Raw genomic sequence first — 16,453 nt, forward strand, 5'->3', positions numbered from 1 at the left:
TCTGAACAGGTGGCATATAGAGCGTGAATAAATTTTTGAACTTTTCACGTCAAGATAAGGCAAACAAGAAGCCTCATGTGGACTTCAATTCAACTTCCAAGGGAATCTGTTATCCATCAGAATCATTCTAATTTGATCAAACATGAAACGAGTCTTGAGCATGATGTTCTTCCAACTCAGTGATAGATTTGAATATAAAATTGACAAAACTATATCAGAAATCCTTCGATTTAATTTGAAGTTTTATACCAGCCTTCTATCTTTTTGGTATCAAGTTGGTATTTTAAGTTAGTATTTTATATTTGAAAATGTCAAGATGAAGATTATTTTCTCATCTGTGTATTATCAAAAGTCTTCGATGACTAATCAAAAACGTAAATTATATGTTTAACTATGAAATACTTTTTTCCATTTGAATATAAAATAAATGTACTCCAAAACAAAAAATCTTTTACATTGTTACACAGCTTTTTTGACGGTACGTTACTACAAAGCTAGGAAATAATTTAAGTTCGTTTACCTTACAATTTATGTCTTTGAAGCAGTTGATTTATGCAATAGTAAAACATCTATATCCAATGCAAGATCGAGTGTGGCAAGTGTATTATTGACATTTCAAGCACAGAAAAGACCCTCTGATTATGAGTGTGATAAACAGAACAGGTTATATAAAGTTGAACAATTATTGACTAAACTATACTTATGTATATACCTTTATTCCAATCGAACCAGTTATACAAATTAGAACAGTTATTGACCAAATTAAATTTGATCTATTATACTTTTGTTTCAATCGAACTCTAAATTATCAGGGTTCTTCTCCCAAACACCAAAAGATTAAGACATAAAAAATATGGATCGGCGGATATGAAAGACAATCTTTGCTACTGATAATTGAATAAAAAATGTACTAAATTGCTTCTTGTCGATGGGATTTTGTACAAATGTAAAAATGTTCTTTGTTCTTTATTGAACTCTTGTGTGCACAATCCTTGTCATAAAATATATTCAAATATTCAACCAATCCTTATTAACTGTTTAATTATTTGCACCCTTATTTAAAGAGATTCTCTATACTAGAACTATAAAATATTTTTTGTAATTTTTTACTGTAAATTTTTAAGTTGTGAATGTTATATATCCACTACCCCATTGAGGGTTGAGCAGCCTTCAGACGGAGGGGGGAACAAGATGTCGAGAAACTGTTCTAAAGGTGAGAGATAATAGGAGAAACAAGGAACATATTCTCAATCCATGTGAAATGTAAGGAAGAAGGAAGATAGGAGATGAAGAAGTGTGGTTGGAGGAAGAAGAGGAAATTGTGTAGCTGCAAAAGGATGGAGTGCGACAATAGATACACTTCAGAAAGAAAGAGAGGAAAAAAAAAAGAGCTTCTTACTCAATTCAACTAGAAAATTTTATGGATTGAGAATACAACATAATGGCATATTTGGCCAAAATACAACAATGATTTAAAAATAAATAAAGGTGGTGAAAAGAAGGCAGTGATTTCCCCTCCTTTCTATTCCTAAGACTCAACTTTCACCAATCACAAAATCTACACCCCTACTCTACATTATGTTAGTAATCTAAAGAGATAATAGAGCAATGAAGATGAGAAAAGAAATGATGGGGAAAAGTCAAAGAGTGTAAGATAATCATCAACAGTAAAGTAGCAAGCAAAGCCACCATTACAAGATAATGAAGAAGATCATCATCTATCTGCATATTAAAAATCCTTCCAAATTCAGAATCCTTGTCTCTACTGAGCATAACAACCGTTACTTCAGTTGTCCACGGGTTCTTAACATTGTTAAGGCTCATATATTCTGCAATTGAGAATAGGAGATCCGAATTACCGAGCCAGAAAGCGAGGTAGCATGCTTGCATACAAGGGCTTCAGTAGCCTGATCCTCAGTCTCAAACTGAACCAGGCCTTGTTTCTTCCCATTCATCTCAAATACTTTGCTATTGACAATGGTTCCATGCTCCTCTAGAAGGGTCACAATCTCATCTTCAGTGATGTCTTGTGGGAGTGTGGACAAATGAATCATCTTCGTTGGGGAGCAGCAATAGCGGTAGTTTTTAGCAGCGTTACGATTAAAACGGTTGAGATTTGAGTTGCTGTAGTCGTGTGTGTCAGCACCTTGTGTTATGTTTGGATGCTTCGAGAAGTTGACTTCTAGTCGCTTATCAAACAACATGGCTCCCTACATCTCAAAATTGAAAATCTTTATCACAATCTTATAAATAGAAAAGAGGGTATATGCAGATGAATTAAAATTAAATTTAGTTTATTCAGATTTGATGGCACTAAACAATGTTGGCCATGTCAGAATATTACATCTGATTTTCATAACAGTATATTGAATGCTGACATGTCAAAAACATTGACCAAAACATATTATTTAACACATGCCAAACACAACAACTAGTACTACTTTGTTAAAAAAAAAATCAGGTAATAAACAATAAATATATCCTCTACTTATAAAATAGATCCTTCAATTGCAATCTTATTCCACACAATATACAAAGGGATCAAGAAAAATAAACACCAATAAAATAAATTAAGAAATTAATCTCAATATTTAAGTAAATGATTTACATGGATAATTTACCGAACCAGAGAAAGAGAAATGTGATTTTGCTTGTATCAGATAAAGCTTTCTTTAGTATGATTTAAACTTTAAAGATAAACAAAACCATCAAAGAAACTTGTGATGAATTCTCAAATATGAACATCGATATTTCCGACCAAAATTAAGAAAATAATTTATACAACGATAAATCTCTGGTAACAACTATAACAAATGCAGCAAACAACAATTACTTATGGAGTAAATTCATCAAGTAAACCTGGTATTATAATTAAATATTCAGCAAGGTAGACACGAAACAAACCTTCAGAAAGTGTACAGCCAGTTCAGCTTGGAAACCATCTCCCATCTGGATAAGTGCATGATCTGGTTTATTGCGTAGAAGTTTAATTCTCACAATGTTTCCATAAAGGGAGAACAAGTTGAACAGTTTGTCTTCATCAATTCTCTGAGATAAACAAATTTCGAGCTAAATAGGCTGAGATAGAAAGAAATTTTTAGAAGATGAAAGAGAAAGCACTTACATCAGGATTAAGATTTGAGACAAGAAGTGTACACCTATCATTTGTCCCAGTTATTCCAGGAGGCAAACCTCCCCCAAAAGCAGCTGCAATGGCCGCAGCATTGGGCATCTACAGTTCAAAAAACAATAGTATAACAGTCTAAAAAAAATAAGAGAATAGAACGGATCACATACATGTATGTCTACAGCCAGATTTCTAAAAAATCATACTAATAATTATCACGTGACTTATCTCAAAAGTGAAAAAATTCCATTGTCCAAGAAACAGAAACTCAAAACAAAATGCACCCCTTTCCCTATCAAACCCAGATTTGAAAAGCAAAATAAACTTGAAAAACAAAGCTCTAAACTGAAGTTTTTTTCGATCAACAAAAAATTCCACAAATTGATTGGCTACAATCGTAAAACTTGGTGTTTTGTACCGTTATACCTTACAACCATTACACATTTTTAATGTTGCTTCTAATAAAATGCAAAATGATAACAACATAATATATTCAACTGTGCCAGAATAATATCAAACTGTGACTTCAACTTGATATGAAAAATACTCACCTGTGGATATCCGACTGGAAGGAGGGGGAAAAAACGGACAAACATTAGTATACTAACAAATAACACAATTTGAAAACAAAATAAACCAACCAAATCAGTTAAATTTAGCACCTGCCCTGGGTCCAGAACCCTGAACACCATACATGCTTCCTGCATCACCATATCCAAGCTGTTTCACAGAAGATGAAAAAGAAAACGTACACATATGTCTATTAGAATGCACTTCGCAAAGATCAATGAGAGGATTCCATTCATAACAGATAAATAAAGAGTTGATTCATAATAGATAGATAAATAAAAAGCCAAACGAAACATACTTGCGGAGGCCTGCCTTTCTGTTCTGTAGGGAGATTTGGGTTTGTGAAGTCTCTGTGAAAGACGAGGAATGAGTCAGCAAAAATGTGATAAGAAGATAAAACAGTGATTAAAAAAGACACAAAAAGAGACTGAATCACCTTGAACGGTCATTATTATAATTCACTTGTAATTCATCAAGGCTGTAAATAAGATTAAGTGACCATATAAGAAATTAAAGTAAATAAGAGAAAGGAAAAGGTAGAAGGTTGAGGTGTTACAAATTGACTCAAACATAAGCATAACACAAGTTATATAAAATCCACAAGCCAAGCCAATACACAGAAATTATTTAGACAATTTAAACCTACTTTGAGAATTGAATATCCAGCTGACAGCAACCATCATAAATATTGCGACCCTAGAAATTTCCAAAGTTTCAATCAATATTTAGAAACAAAACAAGAACTAACAAGTCCGGTAAAGCCAAAAACAGAAAGAAAATGTTAAAAAACCTGAAGTGCAGTTCTTGCAGTAATAGAACTCTGTTGTGATTGATACTGGATGAGAGCCTGAAAGCCTACAAAGTTCGTAAGCAAGTAATAAAACAATTAGTAAAACACACAATACCTATACATGCATCAAATAAAATATAATGACAACTTTGACAAGTTTTTGTCCATATAAAAATGTAATTACAAAGCAAGGGATGCATAATGCATCAAAAAATAAAAGCACTCCACTAAACATTTAAAAGAAAAAAAGACAGCCATTAATTCATGCATAATGCGTTGAAAAAAGAAAAGCATCCCGCTAAACATAAAAAAAAAAAAAAAAAAAAAAAAAAAAAACAAAGCCTTTAGAAATTCATTTAGAAGTTACAACCCTTTTTCTCCTATGTGCCTATTACATACAAACAACATCAAGTGTTATGCTACTATGAGAGTTGGCCACATGAACCAATTGACACCACTATGCTTATACTTATTCAAATATAAATGCAGCATTTGTATTTGTATTTGTATTTGTAATAGTATGTTTGGAATATATGAAGGGAAAAAATCATTGGATTACAAACTTATTGTTGTTTGAATTTTATGAAATTTTATACAAATAATCAGTAAGAAACATAATTATTATTCAACAGTTGAATCAGTAATATCACTTTTTTCTAAGTTGTTAATGGTGTAACAGTGTCCAAGTACTAATGGTGGGTGTGGGAGTGCACGAGCATGGGTGTGGGTGTGTGTTCGTGTATCAGACAAAATTATTGCATAACAAAATATAACCTCAATTCACTCTGTTAAAATTCAGAAAAAAACTTAAAAGGGAAAGAAAGAAGAGAAAGGGAGAAATCTGAGAGAATCTGACCAGCTGACTTCTGAAATGTCACAATCTTCTCCACAGATCCATGAGGAGAAAAAACTTGATACAGTACATCCACTGTTATGGGATAGAGCACGTGATGAATTGTAACTAAGAGAATTCGGTTTGGCTGTGCATCCAGAGGGTTCCAAACAGCAGGACAGCATTGAGAAAGAGAAGAGATAGAGAGAAAGGAGAATAAATAGAGAAGTATATGATAAAGAGAAAAGGATAAATATAGAATATCAATTTTACAGACTGAACCCACTGAAATGTAACAGCCTAAGATAACAATACAAAGATCTAGGGGAATATATCACATAAGAAATAAAAAGTACAATCCAATTCTGCCTGCTTTTGTAAGCAATCGACAAAATTAAGTATGCACTTTTCAGTTCTGAAATATAGACGAAAAAATCCAACCTCATCTCCTCGTCCTTGACTTTGATCTATTGTTGTTAGCTCTTGATGAGATGAAAACTGGACATAAACATTCCTCCCCCTAAAATAAAAAGATAATTAGATTGTTCCGGAGATTTTAATATTAATTGGAAAAGATAGAGCATTGCAATCTCCGTATGTGATGACAAAGATCATGATATCAAAACAATAGTTGTGGAAATAATCATAAAACAAGCTAAGAGTACCTTATGCTTGGCTGGGTGTTTCCATAAAACTGTAAAGCACTAACTGCAGAAGGAACGTCTTGCATTTGGATAAGTGCCTGTAAATACGGCTCACACATTGTAGTAGTGTACAAATAAATAAATAAATAAATAAAATGAAATGGAGCACTTTTAAATTCTAAGGAAAACAAACAATTTCATTTGAAGGTGTGAAAGAAAAAACCTGATTTTTGGCACGTAACATCACAAGCTTTGTGATGACTCCAAAAGGTTGAAATAACTGAAGTAAATCATTCTGCAATCACAGTGGCAAAAGTTATAAATCTTTCAGGAATTTTTGAAACAAAGAGCTCAAATAACATTTTAGTATAATAATGTAAAGATAACCTATAATTGTAAATGAACATAACTCAAGCTATGCTAACTAAAAACTTATGAGTTCAAAGATTAATTCCAACTCCATTCTTATCCAATCATGTCGACAGAAAGCTGCAATAGTGTGAAATAAATGCCGATCATGGTCTAAGAAAAAGTGATAAAATAAAACAAGCACACACTATGAGAGAACATACTCGAGCCATTCAGTGAAAGGACAGCACATCTAGGCATAAACACACACACGCACCAACGAAGCACTGACATGAAGAACACGACACTATACACACACCCCTACAAAGCACTGGCATGGACACCGAACACGACATTGACACATTGACACCGGTAATAATTAGAGAAAGTGACATAATCGAATGTAATCACGTGTGTCGGTGTCGGACACCAGACACGGCTTTGATTAGAAGTGTCAGCGCTATAGAGATACACACTATAGAGATCACGCACGCACATTCAAAACAAAAAATGGTCACCAATCACAATCAATATCTAAAATAGAAAAAGTAGAACCACTGCGAAGAAATTTCTAAAATAGTAATTTCCTGATAAAAAGAGTCCAGGTCTACCCTTTTCATTCACCCTCTTGGTCAATGTCAAGTTCCCAAAAAAAAAAACACAACAATTGTGCCATAGCATAGTCATAAAAACATCATGTTATCAAAACAAATATATACAAACATTCAACAATAGAGAAAGAAAGTGAGAATCAGGGAAGTACCTCGGATATTTCGTGCCCCACATTTCGAACATGAATGACCTTGGAAGGTTCAGCCATGATAAATTAATCTGTAAACAATTTACAGCAGAAAAAAAATTAACAGAAGTTTAAACTATTTTAGTAATAATAACAACAATACTAAATGTCTAAATCACTTCAACTTTTTCTTTTAACTGGTCCAATTTATGACTATCATTATCAACAAATTCACAAAATTCTCAAGTCTGAAACAATTTGAAAGTATGCTACTGAACTGAAGTAAAAATAAATAATTGACATGCTTGAAAATCTCTGAAACAGAGTAAAACCCCAAAAAAAAAAAAAAAGCTATAAAATAAAGAATCACTCTTTCTGATTTTGTTTGAAAACAGAATTGGTGATTTGGACTAAATTACAATGTCAATTGAGATGAAAAACGAAATTTTTATCTCAGATTCAATCAAATTGAGATGAAACTCACATACCCAATTGAAGACTGAATCTAAGGAGGAATATGCAAATCAAAGAACAGTAGAATTAATTAAAAAAAATAAAAATTGGAAATTTCAAAATTTAAGTTCAGAGATCAAAATTCGATGTAAATCGTAAAATCTAAAGTTAAAAGGAGAATCAGAGAGAGAGAGAGAGAATTTGCCTGAGAGAGAAAGAGAGAGGGAGAAGTGAAGCACGCACGCACGCACGATGTGTTAACTTAACCAAGTCTATGCTATATGTGTTATGTTACACGTTTGTTAATATGACATAAGATGAGATTGATGGATGGATAGATAACCTTTGTTTGAATTTAAGGCTCAAACTTTCAAGATTGGTCCCTACTTTAGGGTCATCATCTCACCATAGTATTATAGTGTAGCAATAATTTACTTAAAAAAATATATTTATACAACTATTTAGAGACAATTTTTTCACAATTTTATGTTTCATGCTCAGGTTGTTTTCTTACTTTTTTTATTTCTTTTTCTCTATGTTGATTTTGACCAATAAAAAGAGACATAAATTATTGTCACATAATGATTGTACAAATATCATTACTCGTCTACTTATACTTACAACAACAACAACAACAACGCCTTATCCCACTAAGTGGGGTCGGCTACATGGATCAAATGCCGCCATAATGTTCTATCAAAGACCATATTTGGATCCAACTCATTGACCTCTAAATCTTTTCTAATGGTTTCTCTAATAGTTTTCTTAGGTCTTCCTCTACCTCTTTTAACCTGACTCTCCTCCATTTGATCTACTCTTCTTACCACGGCGTCTACGGGCCTTCTCTCTACATGTCCAAACCATCTAAGCCTATTTTCTACCAACTTTTCTACTATAGGTGCTACCCCCACTCTCTCTCTAATGATGTCATTCCTAATCCTATCATGTCTAGTCTTCCCACTCATCCAACGCAACATCCTCATCTCCGCTACGCTTACTTTACTCTCGTGTTGGCTCTTAACCGCCCAACACTCCGTACCATACAACATTGCCGGTCTGACTGCTGTCCGATAGAACTTTCCTTTCAGCTTAAGTGGTACTTTCTTATCGCACAAAACACCTGAGGCTCTTCTCCATTTCAACCACCCAGCTTGAATACGATGATGTACATCAGCTTCTATTTCTCCGTCATTTTGTACTATGGACCCAAGATATCTAAACCGTGTAACTTGGGGTATGATATGATCTCCAACTTTCACCTCTAAGGTAGACCCACTTCTCCTTTTACTGAAGTTACATTCCATATATTCCGTCTTGTTTCTACTCAGGCGGAAACCGTACGCTTCTAAGGCTTGCCTCCAAGTCTCTAGCCTCCCGTTTAACTCCTCCCTCGACTCACCAAGCAAGACTACATCATCTGCAAAAAGCATACATCTCGGTGCTAACTCTTGGATGTGTTCCGTCAGTACATCCAAAACTAAAGTAAAAAGATAAGGACTTAGGGTTGACCCTTGGTGCAGTCCTATTGTTATGGGAAAATCTCCGGTATCCCCATCCTGCGTCCTCACACTAGTCGAAGCCCCCTCATACATATCCTGGATAGCTCTAATATAGGCAATCCTCACCCCTTTCTTCTCCAGGGCTTTCCACAAAATCACTCTAGGTACTCTATCATACGCCTTCTCCAAATCAATGAAAACTAAGTGCAAGTCTTTTTTATCCGTCCGATATCGCTCCATCACGCGTCGAAGTAAGTAGATCGCTTCCATAGTCGACCTCCCAGGCATAAAACCAAATTGGTTATCCGTAACGTGAGTCTCTTTTCTTAGTCTTCGCTCAATTACCCTTTCCCATAACTTCATGGTATGACTCATTAGCTTAATTCCCCTATAATTCGCGCAATCTTGTATATCCCCCTTGTTCTTATAGATTGGAATTAAGGTGCTTCTTCTCCACTCGTCCGGCATTTTCTTCGTCCTCATAATCTCGTTGAAAAGTTTTGTGAGCCACCCAATTCCTCTATCGCCAAGACTTTTCCACACTTCGATAGGTATGTTGTCCGGCCCAACTGCCTTGCCATTACTCATCCTTTTCAACGCTTCTTTCACCTCGTGCTCCTGAATCCGACGATAATAGTTATAGTTTCGGTCCTCCTCTCTGATGTCTAACCTGTTAGAGTCTGGTAAGATCTCATATCCTTCATTAAATAAGTTGTGGAAATACTTCTTCCATCTATCCTTAATATCTCTCTCTTGCACCAAAACTATACCCTCTTCATCCTTAATACACTTCACTTGGTCCAGGTCTCTTGTCTTTCGTTCTCGTCCCTTAGCAAGCTTGTATATAGATTTCTCCCCCTCCTTGGTACCTAAAGATTGGTATAATCCTTCAAATGCTTGAGTTCTCGCTTCGCTCACCGCCTTCTTAGCCTCTTTCCTAGCTATCTTATATTTATCCCAAGTTTCGGCATTTTTACACTTAGACCAATCTCTAAAACAATCTCTCTTGATCCGAACTTTACCCTGAACACTGTCATTCCACCACCAAGATTCTTTACCCCTAGGTCCAAAACCTCTAGATTCTCCCAATGTCTCTTTTGCCACCTTCTTAATCTCATGAGCCATCCTCACCCACATATCATTAGCGCTTCCATGTGGTTGCCTGAAACCTCCCCCTAATATCTTGTGTTGGAATATCCTTTGTTTGTCACCCTTTAAATGCCACCACTTGATTCGCGGAGCCCCGCTACGGTCTCTTCTCTTTGCCCTCCTCTTAACCCTTACATCCATCACCATTACTCTATGTTGGGTAGTTAAGCCCTCTCCCGGTATGACTTTACAATCTAAACAGATCTTCCTGTCTGTTTTCCTAATGAGAAAGAAATCGATCTGAGAACAAGAGGCCCCACTCTTGTAAGTGATGAGATGCTCCTCTCTTTTCCTAAAACACGTATTTGCTATTGTAAGATCAAAAGCCGATGAAAAATCTAAGATGGAATTTCCCTCCGCATTTACCTCCCCGAGACCATACCCCCCATGCACGCCCTCGAAACCTCTCGAAACCCTCCCTACATGCCCATTCAAATCCCCTCCCGTCTACTTATACTTATCCATTTATTTTTTGTCTTTTTATTTGAACATTCATTGGCAACTTTCTTCGCACTTACATGCTTTTGATGAAGTTCTTGGACCCAGATTTGATGTTGTAATCGTTTCACACAGTTTCACGTAGTTTTCGATCTCGATCGTTCATCTTATATTGAACGGTTAAGATTAAAAAATGTCTTTTTCTAATTAAAATGATCTCAACCGTGCATATTTAATCAGACGGTTACAATGAAACATCAAAACAATGACATCATCTTTGTTGCGGTTGAGAACCTCTTTAGGATTTTGGATACGGATATCATTGGGGTATTTTTTGTGGTGGTCGGGGTTTGAATCTCGTACCTTGCATATATTATGCGACAGATATCATTGGGATTAGATACTTTGTTTTGGGTGGATAGGTGGGTTGGTGATGTGTCCCTTCGAGTTCGATACCCCAGATTGTTTGATTTATCAGAAAATAAATTGTTAACGGTCGCGCAAATGAATGATTTGGGGTGGGATGTGGGAGGAGAGGCGTGGAAGTGGAGAAGGAGGTTATGGGCATGGGAGGAGGAGCTAGTAGAGGAGTGTAGGACTTTATGATTGGCTGTTTCATTGCAGATTGACATTAATGACGTTTGGATATGGATTCCAGACCCTTCGACAGGTTATACAGTTCGAGGGGCGTACCGTACTCTCATTGATAGTATGCCTCTCAATCCAAGTGTTTCTTTAATATCTGATGACATCCTCTAGAGGAAGGACGTTCCGCTTAAGGTCTCTATTTTTGCGTGGCGGCTATTTCAGAATAGATTGCCTACTAAGGCTAATTTATTTCGACGGAGGATTATTCATTATGGGGATCAAATGTCTGTCGGTAGGTGTGGAATGCAAGAGACTACTGATCATTTATTCTTAAACTGCGGTGTCTTTAGTCAGGTTTGGAAGATGGTTCAGAATTGGTTAGGTGTGTACACAACTTTCCCATCTAATATCTCCGATCATTTCATGCAATTTGGTTCAGCAGCAGGTTATGAAAAATCGAGAAGATCATTCATGTATCTGATTTAGTTTGCGACATCTTAGATCTTTTGGAAGGAAAGAAATAATAGAATTTTTAGGGGCAAAGAGAACACTACTCTTAAGCTTCTTGAAAATATAAAACATTTTTCCTTCTGGTGGCATAAAGCAAATAGTGTAGCGTTCCCTTATCAGTTTCATGATTGGTGCCAAAACCCTTTGTTATGTTTGGGTGGTACTTAATTGTTATCTTTTTCTTTGAGTTCCCGTTGTATACTTTGGTCTATCCGCTTTGGTACACCTTGTGTTGAAAGGATAGCTTGTTTTTGTTAATATAATCCATTTTGATTTCTTAAAAAAAAAATAGTGAATAGTTGTTTAGCAAAAACGTGTAAATTTATCATATTAATACAAAATTTGTGTAAGATTTATCCGACCAACAACATAAAAATTCTAACCTATGAAAATATTTTTACAAGACATTGAAACAATGAAAATATCAAGAATGTTTTCATTGTTCACAAAAACGCATCATCTCAAATTAACAATTTAATTTAAGAAAATGTTAACGAATGCTCTTAGGACATAAGTATATTCTTTAACAAAGATTAAATAATAAGCTTTTATAGAAATATAAAAATTGAATTATTTAAATTCATGGTGCCCTTAGAAACACCAATACCATGGAAATTCCATCACAATTGTTTATCAAACTGGTTAACAGGCTGCTGTTGTTGCTAAACGTTATCCACCATCTTTCTACCCTCTACCCTATTTTACAGAGCGAGAGGAACCAGTAGGGACCATGCCATTGTTCCAACCTAACGAAGTATTTCGTCTTTCAAGTTGCAACATCACCACATTGGCACCATCAATACCAATGTAACTCCATCAATACCAATATTGGAACCTAACTTCCAAAAATAATAACAGCTTGTCTTTGTCCAGTTGCAAGGTCGAGCAGGCAAACAGCGAGTAAAAATTCAACAGCAAAACCAAAACCAAAAGCTATAGCCTTGTTTAATTTGAATGAAAGGGCTGTGATTATACTAGTATGCATAATAATTATGGAGGCATATGACGTGATACTATTACAAGTTAAATTAGATAATGAAAACCTTAATTGGAAGTATTATGGGAACAACTAAACCAAAATTGAAAACCTTAAATGAAAACCATAATAATTTAAATAGAATCGCAATGTAGAAAACACTACGGAAGTATAAATAAATCAAAATTTTAAGAGAAAGGAATAAAACACCAAAATTGGAAGTATAATGGAAACAACTAAATCAAAATTGAAACAAAAGTACTGCAGTAATAAATAGGAAAACTAAAATAACCCGAGGATCGAGTTATTAAAATGTCAGATGGAGACAGTACATAGTTTAAAACAGATGGTAACAATACATGAAAAACAAGTTCCCAACATTTCAAAACTACTACCATAATTAAGCTTTGAGGCGTCCATAAAACTTTTGCTTCTCTGATGTTGTCTGGAAACGACCATGTCCAAACTTGGAAGAGGTATCGATAAACTTGAGTTTGATATCCTCAAGAGCAAGACGAGAAGTCTGCTTAAGAAGGGACTGGCGCAGAGTAATAACCCTCTTCTTGGGACCAACACAGCCTCCCTTGATCATCAGAAAATCCTCCTTGACAATACCGTAGTGTGGGAAACCACCCATAGGTGTAATGTCTTTCTCAGTCCTGTTAACAAAAAAGGCTGGATAAGTTTGCTTTTCATCTTGATAGAATAAAACAATCAACATTTTTTCCTAAACTGAAATCTGTTGCAGTAACAATAAACAATCAGAGCAAGTAACAATAAACACTGAATTGTAATCTATTGCAACCAATGAACAATCAGAGCATGTTACTCACCTATCGAACTCAGTCTGGGCGTCATGGGTCTCCTCTCCAACTTTGCCGAGCTTGTAAATTTTCTTGTTCAGCTCAGTTCTGTGATGGTATCCGTTCTGACCAGCTCTGGCAACAGTGAAAGAAACTCTAGCAGGATGCCAAGCTCCAATACATGCAACCTTCCTCAAACCCCTGTGAGTCTTACGAGGAAGACGAGTAACACCCCAACGAGTAACAACACCTTCATAACCCTTACCCTTGGTCACTCCAATGATGTCAATCATTTCATCCTTCTGGAACACAGCATCAATAGGAACCTGCTTCTCAAAAAAGTTGTATGCAAAGTCCACCTTCTGAGCGATGGTACCACCGTTCACTTGAATCTCCATGATATGGGCTTTCTTCTGTTTCAAACCCTTCATTTTCCTGATCTGAGATAAAGGTAAACATTTACATATTAGAAAACTGATATTTCGAAATTAGAACCATTAGTTATTTAAAATTATCATTCAACTAAAGGACGTATTACTGTGTAAATATTCCTAATATGATAATTGTTACATAATACAAAAACTATCTCAAAAATCAAGTTATGTGACTAATCCATATGAGTCGAGAGTCATTGACCATACTGCCAAATATAAAAAATAAATCCAATAAGAGTCAGAAATCTCGTGTGGAAGTGCCGCTCATAGCACCTAATTAGCGATGCGTTTGCACAGATATTTCATCATTCTCATCTCACAAGAAAACAGAAATCATAACAGAGACATTATGTTAACTGTTGAGATACAGAGTTCAACCCACTAGTATCAAAATTGTGACTGTATAATCCAAAAACATCATCCAAAATAAAGTTCCAGAACTACTGGTGACTAGATTTTTCTTAAAAGTTAGGCTATCAAAAATAAAAAGTCAACTAGATCAGAAATCTCGTGTGGAAAATGCCGCTCATAGCACCTAAGTGCTGCGTTTGCACAGATATTTTCATCATTTTCATCTCAAAAAGCAAAGAGAGGCTATAACAAAATCAGTATTATGTTCAGATGTACAGTTCTCTTGATAAAAATTGAATGAACTACAACTTCCTCCTAATATAATGACAAGCAAAAGTGAAAGAACTAAACAGCATATTTGGCAGTTACCTGGGTGTGAGCCAAGACACGGATAACAGTTGCATACTTCTTCAGTTTCTCAAGCTGGGTCTGGATGTTTTTCTTCCCCTCATCACTTTCATACTGCTTTGAGTACTTGCTGAAAGCCTTCTTCTTGGACTTGCACCAGTTCTTGTAGAACCTACGCTTAATTTCCTCACTCAAATGCTGAGTCCATACAGTGTTCAATGTTCTAAGACCACGGGGAGTTTTCACATAACCCACAACACCGACAACAACCATGGGAGGGGTCTCGATGATTGTCACGGGCTCACAAGTCTCCTTTTTGTGAAGCTCTGAGATAATAGGGAAAAACAATGTTAAGCATTTCAAAAAATCAGGGGAATAACTTATAATACCTACATCAACAATAACACATTAGCTTCCATGTAAATGTAAGAGAACACAACATTGATATAAAATGCAAAACCAGATTTGGCTGAAAATGAATATTGGGAATACAACTACAATTTTATTTTATTTTTGAAACAACATAGGGGAACTGCAATTAGAACAAGATTTACTTCAGTGAAAAACTAAACAAAGGTGATACATGAAACAGTGAACTTTGAAACATGTAATCTCAGGAAAAAAATCAAACTTCTCTCCTATAATTTGAGGTAAAAATACTATCACCAAAAATATCAAATAAATGATATCATAAATTTTTTGGGCTATTTCTGTTAACATTCCTAAACATTCATCAAATTAGATAAGTAAATGAATCAAAGCTTGATGGGTATGGTACTTACTGGATCCTGGCTTCTCGACTTCTCTGACAATGTGGGTCATACCAGCCTTGTAACCCAAGAAGGCAGTTAGCTTGGGTGGCTTGGTTGGGTCATCCTTGGGGAAAGCCTTCACTGCAGTAGTCACACCAACCAAGTTAAGTTACACTCAGATACACCAATTAAACAAAAAAATCATAAACTTGTTACCAATGTTTTTAAGAAAATTAATTATAAAAAATAAAAAACTTGTTATCAAGGGTTTTAAGAAAATTAATTAAATATGATTAAATAAAGCAGGTCAAATTACATATTCATAAGGGTATGAATGAATCATGAAACACAATCATACAATAGTCAACAGCATTCAAGTGTTCAGGTTTGTAATTACAATACTAATATCATAGTTATAATCAGGACCAATTATATCATTAGATCCAATCTAACCAAGAAAATGATTGTCATTTTAGCTTAACAAAATTTCAATTACAAGGTTTTGAACAACATAATGATAAGAATGGGAAAAAAAGAGATACCTTTTCCTCTGTGACGAGCAGCACGCTTTCTTGGGAGAAATCCCAAAGAACCGTGTCTTGGGTGCTCGAACTTTCTGTGAGACATCTTTTTCCTCCTTCAAACAACAACAAATCAAAACAACAAAATGAGAACGATGATACAATGTTTGAAGAATGAATGAAAGAATTGAAAGAATTGAGAATGGGAAAACAAACCTAAGCTTTTGCTGCTGTTGTCTGCCGCTGCTACGCAAGTGAAGTGTACACAGACCCTAATAAACCCTAGTTATACTCGTCTTGTGTTTTATAGACAGGGCTTTTGCTTTCTATGGGCCTTTTCATCTCTCACTTTGGGCTCTATCCAATAAGCCCACCTTCAAAAACTTTCTTTCATTTTCACATTTTACTAATTTTTCTTTTAGAAAATAGAAAATTCATGGCTTAAACGCACTTTTCACCCCCTAACTTTGCAAAAGTTGCAATTTTGGCCCCCTATTAAAAAAATTGCATTTTTGGCCCCCTTCGTCCAAAAACTGCTGAGAAGAGGCCACGTGTCCCAAAAAAGGGGCCATAATTGCAAC

General features: G+C 35.3%; 2 protein-coding genes across 3 annotated transcripts; both read right to left on the bottom strand.

Moving 5' to 3' along the window:
* Positions 1-1,403: 1,403 nt before the first annotated feature.
* On the bottom strand, positions 1,404-7,757 carry PTB3 (polypyrimidine tract-binding protein 3). 2 transcript variants are annotated; one of them, XM_085741354.1, is made up of 15 exons: positions 7,709-7,757; positions 7,075-7,142; positions 6,187-6,258; positions 5,985-6,061; positions 5,761-5,839; positions 5,344-5,467; positions 4,488-4,552; positions 4,344-4,393; positions 4,134-4,175; positions 3,996-4,047; positions 3,790-3,847; positions 3,679-3,692; positions 3,125-3,232; positions 2,905-3,048; positions 1,404-2,210 (listed from the first exon to the last, which is right to left on the bottom strand). In XM_085741354.1, the coding sequence occupies exons 2-15, from the start codon at positions 7,129-7,131 to the stop codon at positions 1,821-1,823; spliced, it is 1,332 nt and encodes a 443-aa protein (XP_085597480.1). In that variant the 5' UTR covers positions 7,132-7,142; positions 7,709-7,757; the 3' UTR covers positions 1,404-1,820. The 2 variants fall into 2 exon arrangements, with proteins under 2 accessions (XP_085597480.1, XP_085597481.1); XM_085741355.1 differs by having other exon boundaries at positions 7,539-7,757.
* Positions 7,758-12,878: 5,121 nt separating this feature from the next.
* On the bottom strand, positions 12,879-16,146 carry RP1 (ribosomal protein 1). Its single transcript, XM_085741356.1, has 6 exons — positions 16,089-16,146; positions 15,894-15,988; positions 15,382-15,492; positions 14,621-14,925; positions 13,497-13,906; positions 12,879-13,322 (listed from the first exon to the last, which is right to left on the bottom strand). Exons 2-6 carry the CDS (start codon positions 15,976-15,978, stop codon positions 13,064-13,066), a joined length of 1,170 nt encoding a protein of 389 aa, XP_085597482.1. The 5' UTR covers positions 15,979-15,988; positions 16,089-16,146; the 3' UTR covers positions 12,879-13,063.
* Between the last annotated feature and the right edge of the window lie 307 nt (positions 16,147-16,453).

The sequence above is a fragment of the Medicago sativa genome, chromosome 1 (genome assembly GCF_051527215.1).
Source record: "Medicago sativa cultivar Bolivia chromosome 1, Bolivia_mono, whole genome shotgun sequence".
In the NCBI taxonomy this organism is placed as follows: domain Eukaryota; kingdom Viridiplantae; phylum Streptophyta; class Magnoliopsida; order Fabales; family Fabaceae; genus Medicago; species Medicago sativa.

Bases quoted from the DNA above. Each gene is read 5' to 3' on its own strand.
- PTB3 (XM_085741354.1), bottom strand. From the start codon at position 7,131: ATGGCTGAACCTTCCAAGGTCATTCATGTTCGAAATGTGGGGCACGAA. The intron at 4,176-4,343 runs GTAGGTTTAAAT...TCTTATTTACAG, and splicing joins CTGGATATTCAATTCTCAAA to CCTTGATGAATTACAAGTGA. The intron at 4,048-4,133 runs GTGATTCAGTCT...CGTCTTTCACAG, and splicing joins TATAATAATGACCGTTCAAG to AGACTTCACAAACCCAAATC.
- RP1 (XM_085741356.1), bottom strand. From the start codon at position 15,978: ATGTCTCACAGAAAGTTCGAGCACCCAAGACACGGTTCTTTGGGATTT. The intron at 13,907-14,620 runs GTAACTGCCAAA...CCTTTATCTCAG, and splicing joins GTGTCTTGGCTCACACCCAG to ATCAGGAAAATGAAGGGTTT. The intron at 13,323-13,496 runs GTGAGTAACATG...TTTTGTTAACAG, and splicing joins GCCCAGACTGAGTTCGATAG to GACTGAGAAAGACATTACAC.